The sequence below is a fragment of the Pinus tabuliformis genome, chromosome Q (genome assembly GCF_031772625.1).
Source record: "Pinus tabuliformis cultivar Carrire ecotype Pingquan chromosome Q, CPIR1, whole genome shotgun sequence".
Lineage (NCBI taxonomy): Eukaryota > Viridiplantae > Streptophyta > Pinopsida > Pinales > Pinaceae > Pinus > Pinus tabuliformis.
In genome coordinates, this window is record NC_142296.1 from 1,069,841,652 (window position 1) to 1,069,865,707 (window position 24,056).

The 24,056-nt window shown below is 36.3% G+C and overlaps 1 protein-coding gene, 1 long non-coding RNA gene and 1 pseudogene across 2 annotated transcripts; all 3 read right to left on the minus strand.

The window, feature by feature from the left end:
• Positions 1-313: 313 nt before the first annotated feature.
• LOC149223227 (uncharacterized) lies at positions 314-1,185 on the minus strand. Its single transcript, XR_016248950.1, has 2 exons — positions 726-1,185; positions 314-631 (listed from the first exon to the last, which is right to left on the minus strand). It is a non-coding gene; the product is annotated as an uncharacterized LOC149223227 (long non-coding RNA).
• A 9,879-nt stretch (positions 1,186-11,064) lies between these two features.
• On the minus strand, positions 11,065-12,385 carry LOC149223228 (pentatricopeptide repeat-containing protein At2g22070 pseudogene; annotated as a pseudogene).
• A 46-nt stretch (positions 12,386-12,431) lies between these two features.
• Positions 12,432-13,356, minus strand: LOC149223229 (pentatricopeptide repeat-containing protein At5g27110-like). Its single transcript, XM_089387838.1, has 2 exons — positions 12,812-13,356; positions 12,432-12,708 (listed from the first exon to the last, which is right to left on the minus strand). The coding sequence occupies exons 1-2, from the start codon at positions 13,354-13,356 to the stop codon at positions 12,432-12,434; spliced, it is 822 nt and encodes a 273-aa protein (XP_089243964.1).
• Between the last annotated feature and the right edge of the window lie 10,700 nt (positions 13,357-24,056).

Here is a 24,056-nt window from a genome sequence, read left to right on the forward strand (position 1 = left end):
TTGTTGTTTTGGAAATATAGATGTTACTGTATCAGAAAGCAAACAATGTACTGGTAGTAAGGATAGATGCATATTTAGCGTGGATAGATAGGTTGGTGACATACTTTTTTTGGATGGCTTTGAAAAACTTTAGATGGTAACGAAGCCCGGTTTCCCTTAAGGGCGGGTGGAGACCTGTCCCATTTTGTAATATTTTGGTTTAAGTAATGAAAAATAGAGCAACGCCTTAGCCTACAAAAAAAAAGATTAAACTACCATATTTTGGGCATTCTAACAAAAAACAATAGATAGAAAACACATAGAAAAACCCTAATTTACAAAGCAGATAACAAACAAATTTATTGAAAGCCCTAATTTACAAGCATATAGCAAACAATTTTTTGAAAATTTACAAAAACCCTATCAATTTTTACAAAAACCCCATGAATTTTCAGAGAAACCACCGAATGGACTAAATTCCCAGAATATGGATGGAATGTGTTGAAAAACACAAAGATAGTGGGCTGGTAGGATTAAAAAATCCTACTGGAAAGGCATTGTCAAAGCCACCGAGCGACACAAATGCCTGAGCATCACTGTTGAACACCCCCGCAACTTGCCATACATGCCCTGCAACTGAAACCCAACATACCTGCAACAGAAAACACAACAGGTGTAAAAAAACCTCAAAATCACATAAAAACCAACAAATTTTTTATGTAAAATTGCAGGGGTGGCGAAATTACCTTCATATTAATCCACTCGGTGTGAAACCTCCATATCCACCATTGAAGCAATTGAAAACCCTGTAGAGACAACATACAAGTTTACCAAGCACTGTGGCGCCACGGGCATGGAGAAACAGGACATAATAGGCTAAACCGCACACAACGACAAACTAAAGCCTAAACAGCCCACAAATTAGTGCTCACATGAATGAATACATGGTAGGGAAAAGATGGAGCAGCAGGTGAACAATAAATGGAGGTCGGCCGAAAAATAGTCGGGGCAACAGAAAGCCTACACCCCTGCCTTGAACAAAACAAGACTGAACCCTAGACACCAGACAACATAAATCCTAAACTGCATAGGAGAGCTCACCTTTCGAGGGAAATGCTTATAGTCCACCTACCATGACAGGCGGGAGGCCCAGGAAGCCATGTGTCATACAACTGATGTGGTGACTACATGGCGTTGCTCGTACTTGGCAGGAGGGCACACAACGATATTTCCATGCTTTACTTTCTTCATCTCTATTGGAGGTAGGAATTTGAACATGAAGAATATCAATAGTCATGTACAACTTTTAATCATATTTGACAAAGAAATCATCCCATCGCCACTAATGTACACCTCAAATTTAGTCATTGCCTCTTCTTGGCGTGCACATTTGTCCACCTTGCACTGACGCGTCAACTCGATTTAATTCTTTAATGACAGCACAACATTTTTCAATTTCGTTCATCGTACATTCATTATTCATTGTTCTCATTTGTGCTGTAGAACCAATGTGATACACCCTAAAAAAGAAAAAAGAAAAAAAACGTGGAAATAACATCCCAGAAACGTGGGTATGTGCATAAAGTAATGAGAAATGCATGCAACACCTGTCACAACATTTCTGGTTGGTGAGTTTGAATTTTTGTAGCGTGGATTTATTGGATGGAACATGTGCATCACGTCGCAGACTCATTCAAAATCGTGTTTTGAAAGGGTCGATTCAGTGCAGCAGTGAGCAACAACATTCTCGTTCAAATCTAAATAGGCAAATAAATAGTAAATATATATATATTTAAAGAAATTTAATAGGAAATGTGAAAAATGTAAATGTTCAATCAATTTTCCAAGATACCCTAAATGTGGGTGCTAAAGTAATGAGAAATGTGTTATAGGCCTCCATTGATAAAATATATCTGCCATAACTTGGTTAGCTGGCGAGTTGAACTTTGTTAGGTGGGTGGGCAAGTTGAGCATGGGCTCAATCTAAACCTTAACCATGGAAATTAATTCTTGTAAAAGTGTATATACAAAAAATGAGTGAGAAACATCCTCGTGGGCCTCGTAGTCATACATATCCTCATTTGCCAGATCCACATACAGAATTGTAACAGTTAGATTTGTGATTTTTTTAGATGAATCAATGTCTTCTCAATGAAACTCATTGTATTAGGCGTCGGTTCAATGTTTGAGATGCAAGGGGATGGGGATTGGCCTCACATCATATTCCCTAATTACTCTTATTTTTCCTTTTACGTTTGATCATATCATAGAAAAATATATGGTAGATGCTTTGTTTTTACACATGGAATAATTCTTACAATAGTATATTGGTAATATTAGTTTTTTGGTTGTTGAGTTTTGTTAAGAGATTTTTGTTAGTTTGGAAATTGTTGGATCTCATAAGAATTATTTATGTGGCTTGTAATTTGGCTTTAAATGTACTATAAGAATAGTTTTATGTGTATCATGACTGCTCCTTCAATTTTTAACTTGGTATCAAAGCCAACTCTAACTTAACTCCCTTAGGAAAAGTCCAGAAGATGGAGAAGTAGTAATTTTTGAATGCTTTGTACATAGATGTAATTTTTGAATCCTTTGTACATAGGTGTACATAGGTTTTCCGTAGAGTTTGAGAGTAATAGTTTTTGAAGGTGTCATTTTTTTTGGTTGTGTGTTTTTGAGCCGCGAGGAGAAGCCATTACATCCAGGAGAATTTGCATAGATTGGTCATTCAGGGCAACGTAAATTATTCATTTGTGAGCCGCTACCGTGAAGAGATTTTGTGGGATCGATATCGTCCTTGATCTTGTTCATGGTATCCAAAGTCATGGGGTTGCACTCTTCTGTGTTTATTTGGTAATCCGAGTGACATCGGGCATTTATCAGTGATCAGGATCCACAAGAAAAGTTTCTCCAGAATATCGGCATCTCCTGTTGTTTATGAGATGCAGAACATCCATTCTTAGTGACTTGGTTGAGAAGTGAGAAGAGTTTATTGTGTTTATCATGTCCGTAATTCCCACATTAAAGGATCGCCTGATAAACATGTTGTCTTCCAAGAATTAGAAGCGAAGCCTTTGGATTCATCATGTGGATGTTGGTAGTATTGGTTCACCTAAGTTGAAGGAATCCAGTATAAAGGCATGATGTCGCCACATTGGACATGGTGGAGTCTCATATTAGTCAAGAACCATTCAGCTCCTCATAAGGAATGGGAAACTTTATTTGCTCAGGGTTATGCAGTGGTAACCTCGAAGTCTCCTTCTGCATCTAAATTATGTTCTCAAGTTCAATGCCAATCTCCACACACAATAATTATTATACAATTAATTTTCTTTTGTCAACTAATATCATGATTATGCAGACCTTCCAATGACTGAAATTGTTTCCTGTTGAGTTTGTATTTATATATTTTTGGTTTGTAAATTAAAATTGCATAACCAATTATTGAACAATGAAATATAAATAAAGTAGTGGTTTTAGACTTTAGACGTTAGAGAATGTATCGCTAATTTTATTTTGTGAATCTATTATATGTTGATGGGTCTTGTTGTGCTTCAGGCTTCAAGAGCATCAACTACAAGTTAATTTTATGAGATCCATGTGTGTGAGATAGGTCAAATTGTATGGTCAAATTTTGAACACATTCAGTACCCAAACAACTATCCTAGATAACTGTCAGACACAACGAGCTATGTCATCTAATAGATGGGAGCTTGTCCATAGGATGGTTCATTACTTGGCTACTTTTTCTGACAGTTACAATGAGCTATGTAATTTGGCAGAATAAAGTATGTCAACATTGTTGATCATGCAAGTTCGTCAAAGATGGTCAAAGGTGTTTATGTTTTAAATGGAGTTCAAGTGACAACTTGAACATGAGGTGGTGAAGAAAGAGCTGATTTTGCGAGATTCCAGAGTGGGTATGAGTATTGATGAAGACCAACAACATAAATGTGACTATATTTGTGTTTTCTGTATTAATATTTGTAATGATGTAATGTAAGCATTAAAGGGGGGACTTGGAATAATGCTTACAATAGTATATAGGTAAGATTAATTTGTTGGTTGTTGAGTTTTGTTGAGAGATTTTCTCAACAAACAATTTCTTGGTTTGGAAATTGTTGGATCTCATAAGCACTATTTATGTGGCTTGTAATTTGGCTTTGAATGTAATATACATAAACAATTTTGTGTGCATCATGATTGCTCCTCCAATTTTTAACTTTTATCATTCAAATGAATTGTGGTTCAATTAGCCAATTTCTATCATTTAGTTCTATGATTTTATGGCTTAGATATTAGAAATTGTTTATGCGTTGTGACATTCAAGCTGAGGAATTCCATACTTGCGGTCATTTCAAACATGTTTATCATTAGGCTGACTTGTAAATATTTTAATCAATAATTAAAACAAAGGATGCAAATATAAGGTGTATTAGTGAGGTAGTTTTCTACTTATTATTCAAACTGTGTTTGAAATTCTTAAAAATTGAAAAACACAATAGAAATCCAGATATAAGGTGCATTAGTGAGGCAATTTCTCCTAATCATTGAGATGGTGTTTAAAATTCTTTAAAAAAAAAATAAAAAATAAAAAAAGACGTTCTTCGAAATTCCTGATAGATTTTGATTACCCGAGTTTATGTAAATTGCAAATTTTAAAATATTTAAAATATCTAATAAATATGAAAAAGTGAAATAATTGTGTTTTCTTATACCTATTCGATTTCCAAAATATTCTAGCCATCCTACTCTTCTTATGAGATTCGAGAGAAAAACATCTATGTTGAACAAATATTATAAAACTACCTTCTATATTTTCTATAATTTTAATGAAGTAATGCAGTATTGAATCCATTGGCTCATTCTACAACTTAATATGAGGGATATGTATAATTCCTTTAATACTCAACTTGGAATTCACATATGTATTTTAAAATAAAAAAACAATGTAAGTTATAATAAAAAAGAAAAATGAATATACATGTTTTTAATAGTTTTAATTAAAAACATTATAAAATATTAATAATCTCACCCTCATTGTGATCACTCAATTAGTTGTTCATGTTACAACACACTATTAAATATATGTGGTAAAAATATTTCACTCGCTCCTAGTTACAGATAAAATATTTAGATGTCCATGTGAAGTACAACATAATTTTATATCAACTTTTAACAAAAGATAGAGTAATTAAAATGAAATAAAAAATCTTATATTTTCACTAAAATACAAGTAAAATGTATAATTTTTAGCCCACATGGTGTAGCTCAATTGGTGATCACCTTATCATGAAGTGATATGTAAAGTAAGAGGTTCAAAGTTCAAATCCCTATGGGTTAGACCAACAAAAAAAATTGTGTGTGTGTGTGCCTAAAATAATTCACTCAACTCTTAATATAAAATTAAGATGTTATAGCCTTGAGCCTTAAAGCACATTAAAGTACATTTATTGAGAGTTCATAGGTTCAATTCTCTCGACCAAAAAAAAAAGATGTTACTTTTAAAACAATTTTACTAAATTGACAACCATTAGAAGATCTTAAATGTATAGATTTAATTTTACTTTGTTAGATTTGATTGTGAACAAACATTTGATACAAGGGCTTTATTAAGGTTAAAATATTTAACAATTAAGGGTTAAAATTATAAAATGATCCCTATATATCAAGATTAATGGGTAGAAAACACCAAAATTTATTAATCTAACAAGCTAGTAGAGCCAAGGTACCAACAAGAAATTAGAAGATCTCAAAGATATGGATTTATTTTTACTTTGTCAGATTTGACAAACATTTGATACAAGAGCTTTGTTAGGGTTAAAATATTTCACATTTACATCTATAAAATATAGGGAAGATCTATAATTCACTTGATTGTTAACATAAGATTAAGATTTCAAGTAGTTTCATTATTATATATTTTGGTCATTTTTTAAGTATACTTTTAGGTCAATTTTGTTCAATAAAGATTTGTTGAAACCGTAACTTTAATATTTATAGTTTATACAATTCAAATGTTCAAGAATATTTTCTAGGCGTAGAATCCATTTATGCATTCAAAAATGAGATTTAAATAATAATATAAAAAATAATATAAATCCATATATATATATATATATAACAATGGTGAATTGGTAACAATTTTCCAAAGATCAAACCTAGTAGTTTCCACTATAACACCAAGACTATATCCAATATTCCATAAGCCATATATACCAGGAACTTATGACTTAGTAAGAGCCTACTACTTGAGCCTTATAACAAGGGGCTCAAGACCTTTCCTAGTTGGATTTGAAATAGATCTCTATCAAGCGTCTAAATCAGTCAAATATCTTAAGATGCGAAGTTTTTTCTTTAACCTTTCATATTGAAAGATATTTACACCTAAACAGATTTATCTTCTAAACACTTTCTATTTGACAACCCCGTCCATGATTTTCTCAAAAAATGCATTGTAAATATTTTTACAAATATAAAAATTTAAAAAGAGTTGAGTCAAAGGAACACGGATTCAAGAGTTGAGGAGGAGGATTTCTTGCTTGGGATGTTGAGGTTTTCTTGTGCAAAAATTCTGAAATTGTTGGAAAACCATAAAAAGTTTGTTGGTACATGAATTTAATGAACTGGTTCTTAAAATTGAATGAGCTACAAGGGAAGGTACACAGGCCCATGCACTTGCGAACTTGCATATGGAAAAAGGGACAAGAAATTAATAGGGAAACCATGCAGTGTAATAAAAGGAGGACAAGCAGTAAATGAAAGCTCGGGAAAATAGGTCAAAGGAGGAAAAGAAGGGTATTTTAATTCATGTTGGAGGCAGGAGAGAAGGCACAAAGAAGAGCAACATAAAACAGAGAACTCTAGTTCGATCAAGACGTGGCGCAAAAGAGAAGAGAAGAGAAGAGAAGTGGATTGGTATGTAATGCCCCACTTAAATCTTATCCTGCAAATTTTATTAATGTTTACATTATTTGAAAATATTGAGAAATATTGGTCTAATATAAAATTCGTGATTTCTATTATTCAAATTCCCAACCTGCCTTCTCAAATTGAATCTTAGGTAGGATGTGGTCTCCTTCCATTATTTCAAATAATATATATATTCATCTCACATTCCCCAATGTACCCTCACATTTACTTGGGAGAAGACATGGTCCTCTCCAACTAATTATCAATATATATATTCATCTCACATTCCCCAACGTACCCTCACATTTTGCTAGGGAGAAGACATGGTCCTCTCCATTTAATTACATCTCACATTCCCAAATGTACTCTCACATTTACTTGGGAGAAGACATGGTCCTCTCCATTTAATTACATCTCATTCCCAAATGTACTCTCACATTTACTTGGGAGAAGACATAGTCCTCTCCATTTAATTACATCTCATTCCCAAATGTACTCTCACATTTACTTGGGAGAAGACATAGTCCTCTCCATTTAATTATCAATATATATATATTCATCTCACATTCCCAAATGTACTTTCATATTTACTTGGGAGAATACATGGTCCTCTCCCATTAATTTCCCAATTTTATATTCATATCACATTTCCAAATGTACTCCCAGCTTTACTTGGGAGAAGAGAAGTCAACTGTAAGGATGGATGAGAAGTTAATGACATTAATGAGAGGTGGTTGAGATGGAGAAGAGAGGGAGGGTATAAAAAGGGAAGGGGGAAGGGAGAAAAGGGCATGGGGGGTCTTGCTTGATTTTGGGGATTGGCTGTGATTTTAGGATTTGCTGTGATTTTGGAGACCTTAGGAACTTGTGGAGGTTTCTTGGGTTGTTGAGAGGAGGGAATTATTGTTCATCTTGGTCTGGATCAGTCATCTTGGACACACACACTACATCTGGTTGGACTTGGGCTCGGAGGGCTAGGGAACCTGTGGAGGTTTCCTGGGCTAGGAATTATTTCCTAGTTGGCTGGGAGGTAGATCCAGTTGGGTTAGTCAAGAGAAGCGTTTAGTAGGAGCAACAGCTCAAAAACATCTCCACCAACCACCGGTACAGGTATTCCTCTATAGATTACTCATGTAAATTTATCAAAATGAAATGTTCACCATAAGTTATAAGGATTAGAATGTAAATGGTAAAATTTTATTTGTTTAAAAGTCTTGTAAGAAAGTAAACTTTCCTCTTTTCACATTTAAATTCATCACAAATAGATCTGTTAAAAGACCCTAGGATAGGACTCTTACACATGGTATCAGAGCCTTGGTTCAAAATCTGGACCTTGAAGCCTACCTACTAGAGATTTTTCAAATCTAGTTGAATATTTGAAAACAAAGACATTACTAACCTGTAAATTGCACTTTAAAATTTTCCTTGCAATCCTATAGAAGCTTCCATCTAAGCTAAAATAACATTTAGTTTCTGTTGCAACAAGAAAATTCTCTGTTCTCAGGCAAATGAAATTGTGTAGAAGAACATTTTGTGCTAAACCTTTTGGAAATATTATTTCATAAATGAACTTTGAAGGCAGTCCTTTGAGCAATTTGAAAGTCAATTTCATGTATAGAAAACTTGTTTCCATTTTGCAATCAGCTCCTCTGTCTTACGATGGTCCCAATAGCTTCCACATGTACCTCCTCCTTGTAGCTTGAGTTCTCTTTGAATTATCCATTCGCTCGGTAATTTTCTTGATTACCTCTGCAATTTCTAAAAATGCATTAATGGTTTTGAGATTTTGTATTAATGTTAATAACCTTTACAAATTCCATCCTCTGAATGCTTATGGATAGTGAACGTTGTTTTAAAGTTGACGTCTCCAAACAAGTAAGTTATCTAAAATCTGGAATTGTTAATTATGAGTAGGATTTGGCATTTCCTTTTCCAGGAAATAAGAGTGTTCGTTTTTAGTCCAACTGAATCTGTGGGGAGTAATAGATATATATGTTTCTTAGTGTATGATGGAATTTTCATATGCTTAAGTAGTTTTGGAGTTGGTGCACCTAACTCTTATAGTTACCACACTTTCCATTTTTGAAGTTAAAGTATTGCTAACAACTATAAGATTGCTTTCCATCTTGAAATTTTTTTAAATTTAGGATGTTGAAGAATATTATCTTGAAATATTTTAAATTTAGGATATTGAAGAATGTTTAAAAGGACATAAATTTATGCCAGAACACTCAGTTTGAGATAACCATTCATGAAAAATATGCAGTTCTGTACTATTCATGAAAAATTAGCTATCTGGCAATGCAATTTATCAACAATATCAACAAGTATGTTCCCAACATTGGTTCATGAAAAAAATTGCAGTTTGGCATGACTATTCTTGAAAAATTGGTTTTCGGGCAATGCATGCAATTTATCAGCAACATTAACATGTATGTTTCCAACATTGTCACTTGATAGAAGATGCTTTTTTTAGCAACAAAGTCATGTTTCATGAGTGTTTTTTTTTCCATGGATTTTCTCTCTCTTTGATATTTCAACGATGAAATCAATATACACATTGTCTAGGCCTTTTTGGCCTAAAAAGGAAAATTGAAGAGTTTCAGCCATGATCTAGGATTACTTATTTGTCATCCAAGGCTTTATTAAGACTTATATTGTGCTTCACAGCATAAAAATATACAAACAGAAAATGCCATTTGAAGCCATAGTTTCAACCTTCCAAATCCTCAACACATTTAATCTGTCATAACCAGTGGCATTCAGTACTATTTCCAGAAATTAAATATGACAGTGGCATTCAGTACTATTTCCAGAAATCAATATTTAAGGCCAAACATACTCTAAAAAGAGTTTTCCTCCTAAATTCTTGTTTAGAAAGACCCCCTCTTGCAAAGATAAATCTTATTCAAAAGACGATAAACTCAAACATTGAATTCTCTATATATACAAGTGAAAATATATCTTACTATGCCCCAAGGGGTTAACTCTGTCAGTTGAAGTTGAACTATTTGCTTAAGGCATTTTGCTGACAGAGAGGTTGTAGGTCACCAGTTCAAATCTGGTTGAGTCCACTGTGGTTGCTAGTGGCTATTATGGTTGGTGGTTGAACTGCCCTCCATCCAGATATTCCAGGGAAGAGGGGGAATCCTGTAAGATTTTCCTTGGAATAAAACAAAAAAAACATATCTTACTATGATCTTACCAAGGAGAGAATAACCACCTTTTAATGCCTCAGCAAACTAGACTAAAAAGTAATGGGTGGTATTATCTTTTTCATCTTCCTCCTTAACCATTTTTCAGTTTATCTTGCTGCGATTGAAAATGTAAGATTCTTTAGCTAACATCTTCTATCTCTAGAAAGTGGGTTCTTGGCATGTTGTCTACGATCTTTGTTTGTTGTCTGTGAAGTTTGGATCATGAAAATCTGGAATCAGCTATAAAGTTTCTTCTGCTATTATTAGTGAGAAGGTTTCTAGCTTTGACTGGTCGATGTTTCCCATTAAGAGATTGAGTTGCTATGTTTGTTCTTTTTCTAGTTGATGAACTAGGTAGGAGGCCATGGTTGGTTGATGTTCCAAGCATAAGTAGATGTAATACATTGTTGTAGAGAAGGAACTGACTCATCCCTTGACTGGTTGATGCTCTGTTACAAGTTCTGAAGCTGTAGCAGAAAGTTCCCTTGTCATGGTTGTGTAGTCTCCCAATAAAATACGGACACCCAAGGTAGAACTGATCCATGTGAATTTGGTTACCCAAAGATTCATCAATATTTAAAAAGGGAAAAAGCTCATTAACTGCACTTATTTTTATTTTTTTTTTTCTAAATATCCTTAGTGCCCACCGTGAAACATGTTTCCACGATGATAGTCCTGCAAGTCCCTTACCCAGCTGAATGAGGCTAAGGCCATCACATTGCAGTCAGCAATAATAATACCATACCCTAATCCTCCATTAAGAAATTGTTGTGATTGTAGTTGGCAGGCGTTCCCATTTGGTAACTACTCTGGAATCCTATGTTAGTTGGTTATTATTAAATAGTCACCAAAAGTCCCCACAAGAGCACAGTCCATTTTGGAAATGATGGAAATGATTGGCATCCCTCACAATGATTTCTCGCCCAGCTATTTTAGAGATTAACTTGGTAGCAGTGTGGCAATCTCCACATACTCAAAGATTCTTCATAATTCTAAGAGGCATCTCGGGTATTGTGCTGATAAGACCAAAAGCAATTGCCAGCTTCTCACGGTGGTAACGTAGGGAATTTTCTCTCTGTTCCTCAGACACATCATGCAGCACAAAAAGTGTGTCAGGCACATAACCTGAACTTCTCAGCTGTGTAGTCAGTTCCTTCAACTTTGCATAGATCTTATCAATCTATGAATAAGATCTATCATCAGCGACAAATAAATGTACTTTATCCTTCACCTAAATCCAACTGCACCCAGGATCCTTTATCATGCTTTTTCCTTTCATCAATTTTCTCACACGTGCTACATCCTTCCACTTTGAAGAAGTTGCATAAATGTTTGAGAGGAGTACATACACTGAAGAATTTTCTGGTTCCAACTCAAGAAGATAATCTGCTGAAACTTTTCCTATATCTGCGTTTGCATAAACTCTGCTGGCACCAAGCACTATATTCCACACCAATGCATAAGGTTCATATGGAATTTCGTTGATGAATTGTACAGCTTCTTCAAGTTTTCCAGCACGACAAAGAATGTCAACCATGTAGGTATAATGCTTCAATTTTTGCATGACACCATGATCTTGAAACATAACATCGAAGTAATGACGACCTTCATCCACTAGGCCTGCATGGCTACATGCACTAAGAACACCAATGAAAGTGACATCGTTTGGCATAATTCCAGATTGTTGCATTTGTTCAAAAAGGGTAAGAGCCTCCTTGCCAAGTCCATGCTGAGCATACCCTGAAAGCATTGCGTTCCACGAGACTGTATTTCGCTCTGGAACTTGATCAAACACTTTTCGTGCATCCTCCAAGCACCCACATTTAGAATACATGTCTACCAGGGCACTCCCTACGTAGACATCTGCCTCGACCACAATTTTGATGATATGAACAAAACCTGCTTGCCCTGTTCTAGAGTTGTTAAGCGGGCACATGCCCTAAGCACACTGGCAAATGTGATCTGATTTGGAATCATACCTAACCTTTGCAATTCACGAAGAAGAACCAAAGCCTCTTCTCTATGGTCATTCTGAGCATATCCCGCGATTATCGAATTCCAAGAGACCATACCTCTTTCAACAAGGCTGTCAAAACTCTCTGCGCATTCATTATGTTCCCACATTTGCAATACATGTCAACAAGGGAACTTGCAATAGAGGCATCAAACTGAAACCCTGATTTAATGATATAAGTATGCATCTTCTTTCCATGTTCTGGGGTTTCTAGACTGGCACATGCACCAAGCACACTGGCAAGAGTGATGTGATCGATTTTTAGTGTTGCCAGTAGCATTTTTTTTGTGCCAACTTAGCATATCCAGCCAGTGCATATCCCGCAATCATTGCATTCCAGGAGATAACTTCCCGCTCAGGCATTTTTTTTCAAAGACTTTGTGTGCATTGTCAACATCTCCACATTTGGCATACATTGTCAAAAGAGCATTTCCAACAGAAACCTCTGCCTGGAATCTGACTTTTACGATGAACCCGTGGACTTGCTTACCCTGTTCTAAGGCTTCTGGCTTATCTAATGCACTGAGAACACTGGTAAGTGTATATTGATTCAGATTCCCAACTGCTCGTTGCACTTGGTTAAAAGGTGTTGACATCCCCATTCTGGGCATATCCCAAAATCATTGTAGTCCACGAGACAACAGCTCGATTAGGCATTTTGTCAAATAGTTTACGTGCACTCTGGATGTGTCTGCACTTGCTGTACATGTCAACAAGTCCACTGCCAACAAACATATCGAATTCAAACCCAGTTTTGATAATGTGGGCATGAGCTTGCTCACCCTGTTCCAATGCCACAAGCCCAGCGCATGCCCGGAGAACACTGGCAAATGTGAATGCACTCATTCCTGTGCTCTCCCTTTGCATTTGGCAAAAGAGTTTCCAAGCCTCCTCATCGCATCCATTCCTCACATATCCTGCAATTGATGTATTCCACAATACCATATCCCAATAAGGAATTCGATCAAACACTTGCCGCAAACTCCCAGTGCTTTTACAATTGGCATACACGTCCACAAGCACACTACTGACAAAGACATACAATTCAAAACCATATTCAGTTATGAATTCATGAATCTGATTCCCTAGTTCGATATTTGCTAGTCTAGAACATGCCCTGGCAACTCTGATAAATGTGAAGGAATTCAGCCTCACTTCCGTGGACATCATTCGAACAAAAAGCTCTAGTACCTCTTCCTCGTACCCCGCTGCTGCGCATACCCAGCAATTAAGGCATTCCATGAAACGCATTTCGTTCAGACATTTTGTCAAACACTTGACATGCATCCTCAATATTTCTTAACTCTTCAAATCCTCACATTAAAGTGCTCTCACTTTTTGTTTGAATAAGTCGCAATCTATCAAGGCCTTTCAAAGTAGATTTTTGCACTATTATTGTAAACCTTCTGATATGCGCTAATCCCTTGATTCCTCCATTTGAAAAAAAAAAGCCATTCCTTTTATTACTTTTGAGAATTTTGAATGGTTTTTAAAATTAGTTGGATGTTCCCAAACGACAATATCTTCTAAAGCTTCAAAGGAGTGGGTGCAATTGATGTTATCATTGAAGTTGCTTCAAGATTTGGATTTCGAATTTCCAAAACGGTTCAATATCATTAAGAAGTTCGGGGATTGATGACAATGTGATTTAGGCCATTGATCATATTCTCATTTTTGAAGGTTTTGTGGAATCATTGTCAACTCAACTAATGGTCAAATTCAAACAAACAATTTAGTTGCACATTGGGAAGGAGGGAGACTATTGAGAAAAGTGTTATCTATCTATCTATTTATATATTTAGAACCATTCCAAAGTTTTTAAAGCCACATTTATTTTTCATAAGGGATCATCTATTCCCAGATTAGTCAAGATTTTTTTTTTTTTTTTTTTTGGAGAGCAACCAATTGAGCCCCAATGCAAGGAGCTTCTTAGAAATACAGTTTGAAGGATAAATATTTCACTTACCCTCCATCTTGATTTATAAGCATTTTGAACTCAACCTCGAACTTTGATAGTCTTAGGACATGTACTTTTGATCTCAGGTTTCTAGGCATTTTGATTAAGCCATCAACATTGGTAGAGTTACAGAAAATTAGGCCAAGCTTGTGCTTGCTTTTGAATTTGTACCTTTTTAGGTCTTATTTGTTCGAGAGTATCCTTCAAATGGATAGCACATAAAGAGCTACTATGGCACCTTTTTTAATGTGCTCTAGGCCACTTAATTCCACCTCTTGTTCAATAGGGTTACACAACTTTGAATTCTATGTCTCACACGATGAATAACAATAAAAACCTCTTAATTATTTCATTGAATAACAATACTAACACATTGTGTTGTTTTGAAATGCATGATTGGTAGGGTTGTCTCAATGATCCCAAATAAGGTGAAAATGAAAGAAACAACTTCAATTACTTAATCCAAAGTAAAGGAAGGCACCACCATTATATACTCTAGTACTTCCAACAAGATAACCTTCCCCATTTTTTTGAATATGCGGATCTCTTCAAGATGTACAAAGAAGAGGATGAGAGACCAACATTTGCCAATCCAAGTGAATAAGACAATAACCATTCTATTAAAAATGACAATGTTTGAATATCCCATCTTTATAATGTGGTAATGAGATCAGCAAGCTTCCATTGCTTGGACATGCAGCCCAATTTCATTAATTGTATAGTTAAGTCTGCCACATCACAATGGTTAAATTTGGTCGAAGGATGTGTCACTTGAACATTTTGAACAAACTCTATAATGGTCTCAGAATTCTGATTAAAGAATGAGGTGAACTATATTTTACATTGAAAATTTCAGTTTTGTTCCGACTAATCTGTACCTAAGGTCTTTGTTTTGATGCCAACCTAAGTGTCTATTAAATATATGGGTGGTGTGAACAATATTTGCACTGAAATTTGTAGTTTTTGAGCCAGTAATTTATACCCAAAATGTGTCCCAATCTAAAGAATGTAGTCAGTTCTATTTGACATACGAGGGTGGATTTTAATTCTGACGATAGTAGATTATCATTATTCTTATTAAAAATAAAGTAGATTTTCCATTCGGATAGTAGGATTATCTTTCAGATAGTATATTTGTCATTCTTCATAGAGGAAGTCATAATAACAAATCTCGAGTTTAAGAAGTAAACAACTATGAAGCATGGGAATTCAGATTAGGATGTGTTGAAATACCCTATATGTCACGTTAATGATTTTTCTATGGGTGGTGGAATCTTCTAGTGAAAACATAGATTGAATACCATGGACATGTGTAAGGCTTATTGTGATAATTATTTTGAATGATATTAAATTAAATGAGAAGATCAATTCGTAGAGAAATTGGGATTTTAGAATGGGAGCTTATTTAGTCAATGAAAGACCAATGAAAATATTAGAATACACTTTTACCCTTATTCTAGTGTTGAATAAAAATGCCGTGAAAAATAATGTGTCTCTAGTTTTGGATAAAAGGACCCTCAACTTTCTTCGCAACTTTTGTGGTCACTGGCCACTTGTGAAAGGAGTAGGCATCTTTAAAAATGTGGTGCCATTTAGAAGGGAAATACTAATAGCAGCAAGGCAAAGGCAATTATTCCATTCGTTTATTTATTTCTCATTTGTCTGGTCATATTGTGAGCTGCAATATATATATCATGAAATTGTTTTAGTACTAGTAAACAATGATTAAATATATAATAAATTTGAACCTTTGACATTTAGAGGACATTTCTCTCAATAAGTATGAAAATCATGCTGGAAACAGTTTTTGAAGTTTGGAGTCTTTTATTTTTAAGTTAACTAATTGGTTTGGAAGATGAAAAACCAGCAACTTGGAAGAGTGGGACTTTTATATTCACTGAGGTATTAAAGAAATTATATGCTTGAAACTTATACTAGCGCCTTCTAGTGGAATTGATAGTGCACTAATCCATTGCTTGCCAATATTTCGGTTTTGGTACCACCTTATAGCATATCCGGGTTCAAATGTTATTTTCCATGGTGGACAGTTGAATCTGTTTCAACTCTAATTGTTATCAAGGGGTTTCACAAGGTTGTCACATGAGCATCTGTGATGCCCATTTTGACTTAGATAGCTACCCATACTAAGGCTCTATTTTGTAGTTCCATGTTATTATTTATGAACATTATGTAATATTGATGCATTTGGTTGGACACATGAAACTACTTAGGTTTGATTTTGATGATGAAAATGTTTGATGTATGACCTAATGTATGACGTACTTGGTGATGATTTATCTAGTGCATGACTTATCAGAGCTATAGTTGCTTCATGTATGGCTTAAGTGGATATGATTTATCTAATAAGTAACGTAATGAAATTATGATTTGTTTCCAATATGAACTACAAAATTGACACGTGGATACTAGACTTAATAATGTGATGATTATACGTCTTGTTGTTATATAAATGCATGAATGAGAGCTAACCTGCAGGGGGGGAAGAACTATATGATAGCTGAGATCTACTCTTCCATTGAGGGAAGGTCGAGACATCCCATGGGGAAGGTATAATGTACATTATTCTACTACATTTGGTATCTACTTGATATGCACTCTTATGACACGAGTAAAATGCAAATGACAGGTGGCAAGATGACCTGACTGGATTATTCGATGACAAGTCCAACCAGCTCTGTAGTGTGGTCCGTGTTAGGGCATTGACCCTAGTTGTAAGGAGGGGTGGAGGCATTTCCCACCGTGTATCCTCCGAAACCTGGAATCGTGGGAGGGCAGTGGTGGACACACTCCCCTAGACATGTGATGACGATTTCCAGTTGCCTGCTGGGGAAGTTAGGTTGATGTATTCGACGCTTCCACCATGTCGGTTTTATCAGTGGTTAGTATGGCCGTTGCCACTGATAAAGCAACAGAGGACAGATAGGGTGGGAACGGAAGTAGGTCAGGATGGATAGGAGGATATAGATCAGTTGGAGACTCTTGATGGGAAGTAATGTCATTGTCTGACTTATCAAATTTTACTGCTATAACTCTCTCTAGTTTGCTATGCTTTCGAACTCCTTGTATCTTTTCATTCTAACTTCGGGACGAAGTTCTCTGAAGAAGGGGTGTATGTAATGCCCCACTTAAATCTTATCCTGCAAATTTTATCAATGTTTACATTATCTGAAAATATTGAGAAATATTGGTCTAATATAAAATTCATGATTTCTATTATTCAAATTCCCAACCTGCCTTCTCAAATTGAATCTTAGGTAGGATGTGGTCTCCTTCCATTATTTCAAATAATATATATGTATTCATCTCACCTTCCCCAATGTACCCTCACATTTACTTGGGAGAAGACATGGTCCTCTCCAACAATTATCAATATATATATTCATCTTACATTCCCCAATGTACCCTCACATTTACTGGGGAGAAGACATGGTCCTCTCCATTTAATTACATCTCACATTCCCAAATGTACTCTCACATTTACTTGGGAGAAGACATGGTCCTATCCATTTAATTACATCTCATTCCCAAATGTACTCTCAAATTTACTTGGGAGAAGACATAGTCCTCTCCATTTAATTACATCTCATTCCCAAATGTACTCTCACATTTACTTGGGAGAAGACATAGTCCTCTCCATTTAATTATCAATATATATATATTCATCTCACATTCCCAAATGTACTTTCATATTTACTTGGGAGAATACATGGTCCTCTCCCATTAATTTCCCAATTTTATATTCATATTACATTTCCAAATGTACTCCCAGCTTTACTTGGGAGAAGAGAAGTCAACTGTAAGGATGGATGAGAAGTTAATGACATTAATGAGAGGTGGTTGAGATGAAGAAGAAAGGGAGGGTATAAAAAGGGAAGGGGAAGGGAGAAAAGAGCATGGGGGGTCTTGTTTGATTTTGGGGATTGGCTGTGATTTTAGGATTTGTTGTGATTTTGGAGACTTTAGGAACCTGTGGAGGTTTCTTGGGTTGTTGAGAGGAGCGAATTATTGTTCGTCTTGGTCTGGATCAATCAACTTGGACACACACACTACATCTGGTTGGACTTGAGCTCAGAGGGCTAGGGAACCTATGGAGGTTTCTTGGGCTAGGAATTATTTCCTAGTTGGCTGGGAGGTAGATCCAGTTGGGTCAGTCAAGAGGAGCGTTCAGCAGGAGCAGCAACTCAACAGCATCTCCACCAACCACCGGTACAGGTATTCCTCTATAGATTACTCATGTAAATTTATCAAAATGAAATGTTCACCATAAGTTATAAGGATTAGAATGTAAATGGTAAAATTTTATTTGTTTAAAAGTCTTGTAAGAAAGTAAACTATTACTCTTATTGCATTTAAATTCATCAAAAATAGATCTATTAGAAGACCCTAGGATAGGACTCTTACAGATTGGTTCTTTGGTTCCTTGGAGGCTGTGGGTTGAGATGCTAGTCTCTGTAGCCCTATAGCATCTTGGGTTCCCTAGAGGCTGTAGGTTGAGATAGGATCATTGGAGCCCTGTAACAGCATGGGTCCCTAGAGGTTGTGGGTCTAGATAGAGTCTCTAGAGCCCTATGGTATCTTGGGTCACGTTGAGGTTACAAGTTGAGATAACAAACTCTGGAGCCCTGAACAACTTGGGAAGAGACTAATCCTGAACCAACATCAAGGGAAGACTTGATTGAAGACCTTTATTTACAAAATTACTATTATAGTGGATTATGGACTCCCTGGAAAGGACTGAATCACTATGTGTGCACTTGGGGTGAGGCAAGAACCTTTAAAATCCCTGTGTTGAAGAAGATGGAAGCATTTATTTGGTGGGATTGAGGAAGTAGGTCCTCTAGATTCCCTATTTCAGTTGGAAGCTGGTATTTTGAATCCCACAAGCAAGCCCCTCAGTCTTTGGAATCTGGCTCGAGGGTGATAGCTGCAATTAATTATGGCTGCAACTATCTATGGTTAGGTGGAGAGTATTTTGTCCCAAAGTCTGTTGCCCTGCAAATTTAAAGATAAGTAACCATCTGGGCTTATTTACACATTGATTAATTTATGATGCATTTGTGGTTGAAATGGTTACGGATTTCTGGACTATAGTAGTGTTGTTGATGTAATGAGCATGTGATTACTCCTCTATGCAAAGATGGATTTTATGGTTATGAAAAAAATGTATATATGCAAATATATGTATGTCTTACATTTATGAAATTTTTGTTTCCATTAAATGAATTAATCAAGTGTGTTGTTGGTATCCTAAATTGCCCTATTTTTTACCCCATTTCCATCAATATCAACCTATGTTTTACCTTAATATAAGACCCTTCTTTCCTGCACTAGTACAAGATGGTTACCCTTTTCTTGCACATGATCATAGTTTATATTAAGATTTGTTACAACACTTTAATCTTTTTATATTGATTTCTCATTATTTACATATTTCTTGCAACTCATATTGATTTCCTAGAAGTAATCATGGAACGTAGTGTTAATAATGTATGAGTTGACTAGTGCAGGAAGATTCCTGCACCGCCACTGTCCAAGATTTCCGAGAGCTATCTTCCACAAGGACGGATCTCGATCTTTGACTCCAAGTCTAACTGCTGATGAACTGAAGCAGGTGGTGCACATCCAGGGATTTTTCTCCAAAGATAGATTACGGCCCAATGAAGCTCGTGTGTGTTATAACCATTGGCCAAGTTTGTAATTCGGTTTTCTAAGTCTGTTCGGCCGAGAGGCCTAAACAAGAATTATCTGTAATTAGTGTAAACGGCCTAGAGCCGAAGGATATATATGATGTAGATCATAGATAGGAAGCTAGCGAACCATCAGTTATTATTTTGGTTTATGTAATCTAGTTATCGCCTCGCTCTGGGGCTGGACTGCTTTGTAATGTAATTTGCCGAATCAAGTAAATACAAGAGAATCGCTATGGTTTGCACACACAATGTTTAATTTTGTCTTTGATGTATTATTTGAAGTTTTGATCGCTTCCGTTCCTTATAAGGGGAACGAGCTGGTTGGCCAGGGCCCAGCCAACCCAGCTCGTTGACCCCTCTCGCTTTTGTTATTTGGAAAGACGGTGTGGTTATTTCTTTGCAACTATTTGATGTAATAGTTTAATTGCTAATCTTTAAGTTCTGGATTAAATTATCTTATGTAGCCTATGTGTGGAACGGATCTGTGGTTTGTAGAGTAGTTGTGTTTACTTTTGTTTATAAGATATCTTTAACGCATTTACTTTACCGTTGTTTTCTGTCTTAATTCATTTTCAAAGCGGATCCTACAAGGAACTCTTTACTGCACCAGTGCATGCTATTGCTTGCACCTTGGCATAGTCATTCGTTGCAGCAAACAGTGAATCACTTACCTGCATCTTATTTCCCATTATTTCGCAAGTGAATGGATCAATTAATCAAGTAACTGTTTTTGGTATTAAAAGTTCATCTCTAAAAGATCTGGAAGCAGTTATATTAAACCACCATATTATACTTGCAAAGAATGTCATTATTGTGGGTGAAGTACCAAAACTGGTTGACACATGCAAAGTACTTAGGCTATTGATTGATTCTTTTGTAATTGTTTTTATCTCATGAAGTTTATTTCCCTTACGAAGTCTAATGAGTTGAAGAATTTTCTTTTTCGCAACTAGTTTACTTCAGAATTTCATTTACAGTTGCAATTCCTTTTCAACACGTCTTTCAGCTTTCAAAAGTAATTCAGAAACTAAGTAAAGGGGACTTTGCTTCGGTGCAAGAGAAAGTATCTTGACACAGGAACAGAGTGCTCCAAGACCTGAGGCTTAGAGCACCTTCACTCATACATAAGTCTTCAATAAGGAAGATTGAAGATACTCTTACACAGAAATAGTGCACCTACACTAGTGCAAGCAAATTGCAACCGTGCAAGGATAGGTTGTTTGTGTGGGAGAAAGATCAGAAGGAAGGCAGAATTCTGCAAGGGCCCACTTGTCAGACTACTTACGATCCATCTAAAGATGAAAATAGCATTTCATTCCAGCATTTAAGATTGTTTCTGTTGTGTGGAATTTCTTTACTTGATTTACTTGCAAATTGTCTTTTACATTCCAGCACTAGAGTTGCCTTGGTGTTAATTGCCTTTCCAATTGTTTTCTATCTGATTCTGCAAAGCATTTCCTTTAAGAAGTAGGATTAGAAATAGGAAAAGTTCATACCATTTTTGGCATTGCCTGTGCTTCATCTCTAAGTTTACGAAACCCTCGAGTTGACAATTAAGTGTTGAGGAGTTTTCTCAAGCGCAATTCCTGCACCCAACATTTTGGCACCATTTCCGGGGAGGCGATTTGAATTGGTAAGAATTTTCCATTCTTTTGAAATAGGGGTAAGTCTACTATTATTTTTTCCCGCAATGTGCTTCTATTGTTTGAAGGAGTTTATAGGTGTCGATTTATTTCTAAAACTTGCAGTTTTTATTTCGAATTTCGTTTGTCATTTTTTCTGAAATGAATGCCTAAAAGAGGTAGGGGTCCGAAGCCCACTAGGGGCCAAAGAAACATTGACAAATCTGAAACCAAAACTCATATTGGGCCTTCTTTTGCAAGCAGAAAGTCCAAACAAACTCAAACTCATTACGCAGGAACAGTCCACCTAGGCTCTAGTAGCAGTAGTTCAGGTGTGACACAGCCCATAAAGGGGAAGAAGGGGACTATTGGAATCCATAGTCAACCTTCTCAACCTGTTAAGAGTGGTTCATGTGGAAGAACAACAATGGCAGATATGGAAGACCACGCAGAAGGAAGTGGTGAAAATCAGGTAAATGAGGAACAGTCTACTTTCGGATTCCCTATTATGAATCCTAATATAAAAGCACAACTTCACTATCAGTTCTTCCTCATTTCTATGGTAAGGTACATGAAGATCCAGACTCTTTCTTATTTGAGTTTGATATTTTGTGTAGAAGTTATGATTACTTATCTGATGCCCAGAAGTTAAAGTTGTTTCCTGCAACTCTCAAGGACGCAGCACTCCGCTGGTTCATGGGACTAGGAGGAAACACTATAAATTCTTGGGAGCAAATGAAGAAAGTGTTTTTATCAAAATATCAGGAATATTGTAAAACTAGAGATATCCAAGATGAAATCTTTACTATTGTGCAAAATGATGATGAAATGCTAGAGGACTATTTGGATAGATTCATGTACATCCTTCAAAGGTCAAAGCACAAATTTGATCTAAGTACTATTAGAACCTTGTTCTTACGTGGGCTTACTGATGATTCTAGGAATAATCTAAATCTGTTAGGACAAGGGGATATTGCTCAAAAACCTTTTGATCAGATCTGTGACTTGTGCAGGAAATTCTCGAGGAACCAATATAGATCCGGTAAAGGAATTCGGAATAAAAACAGGAAAACCAAATCTACTGATGCTATGATTATTGGATTAGAAAACAAAATGGACAATATGAAAATTGAAATAATGAATACTGTTAGTAAACAAATAGACTCTTTGAAGTTTCAGCAAAAACTTGTAGAAGAGAAAGAAATATTGTCTATTTTCTATTCAAGATGTAGAAGAAAGAATCCTCTAAGAGAATGTCCTCTAGCTATTAAAGAAACTAATAAATGTGCAATTTGTGCAGATAACCATGCTACAGAAAAATGTCCCTCCCTACCTGGGCTGAAAGTTGTATTTGAAGGGGGACAACCTGAAGCTGAATCATTGCATGCAATAGGAGCACGAAGAAATTGGCCTTAGGTAAGTGCAAGTATGGTTCCTAAACCTCCACCACATTTTTTTGGTTATAATGCACACTCATATTCCTATCCTAACACTAGTCACTCTTAGCATTGGCAACATGGGAATCAATATCAATATGGACAGCCCTCCCAATCTTGGCAACAAGGATGGAGAGGGCCAAACCATTCACATCATTCACATAATTCCTATCATGCACCGATGCAATCATATCCTCCTACATATGCACCTTACCCAATGCCTCAACCATCATTACCTCAGCTGAGTCAACCTATGCCACCATTACCTTTACCTCCACTGTTTCGACCTTCTCAGCTGCTTGCTCAACCTTTACCCAACCCCAATAATAAAGCAGTACAAATGATCCATTCTATGACCCCACTTTCTTCATCCAAATTTCAGACCATGCCAGTTGGAGTCAATGATCTTCAATTGAGATCAGGGAAAGTAGTAACCTCAGAAAATCAAAAGCAGCCCATGGTGATTATCGATGAGAAAGGAGAGGAGGAAACTCCTGACCATTCTGGGAAATATGACACCATTCAGCCTATCCCTGTACATTCTGAGCCCTCGTCATCTTCCTCCAACTGACCTCCCTATCCAGAGAGGTTAGTTGTGGAGAAGAAAGGCCCCATTCCTGAGTCTAGCCTAGCTTCTAAGCTTAGGAACCTTTTCATAAAGGTACCCTTGCTCCAAGCTATCAAAGAGATCCCCATCTGTACAAAAATCATTAGGGAACTCTGCCTCAAGAAGCTAGGAAGGAGAAGATTGGAACCCCAAACCATTCAATTTGTTGGTAGAGCAGCAGAGTTGATGACAGGATGTATGAACATGGAAAAATATACCGACCCCGGAAACCCTGTTGTCTCTGTTCAGATAGGTGATGTCCTTGTCTCCAATGTACTTATAGACCTAGGGGCAGCCATTAATGTTATGACCAAGCAAACCATGGATCAACTTGGATTGGTCCATATTCGTCCTACTCCCACTGTGCTTGAACTGGAAGATAGATCTAAAATCAAGCCAGAAGGAGTATTGGATGATGTGGTCGTTTCCTTAGATTCTTGGGAATATCCCGCAGATTTCATTGTGCTTCAGCCAAAGAATCCTATGGGAGGGCATCCCTTGATCTTGGGACAACCATGGCTTGCTACGGCTGATGCTTATATTGGATGTCATTCTGGTGATATGTATATTTCCCATGGAGATTCTAGAAAGAAAGTCACCTTATATCCACCTGCTAGA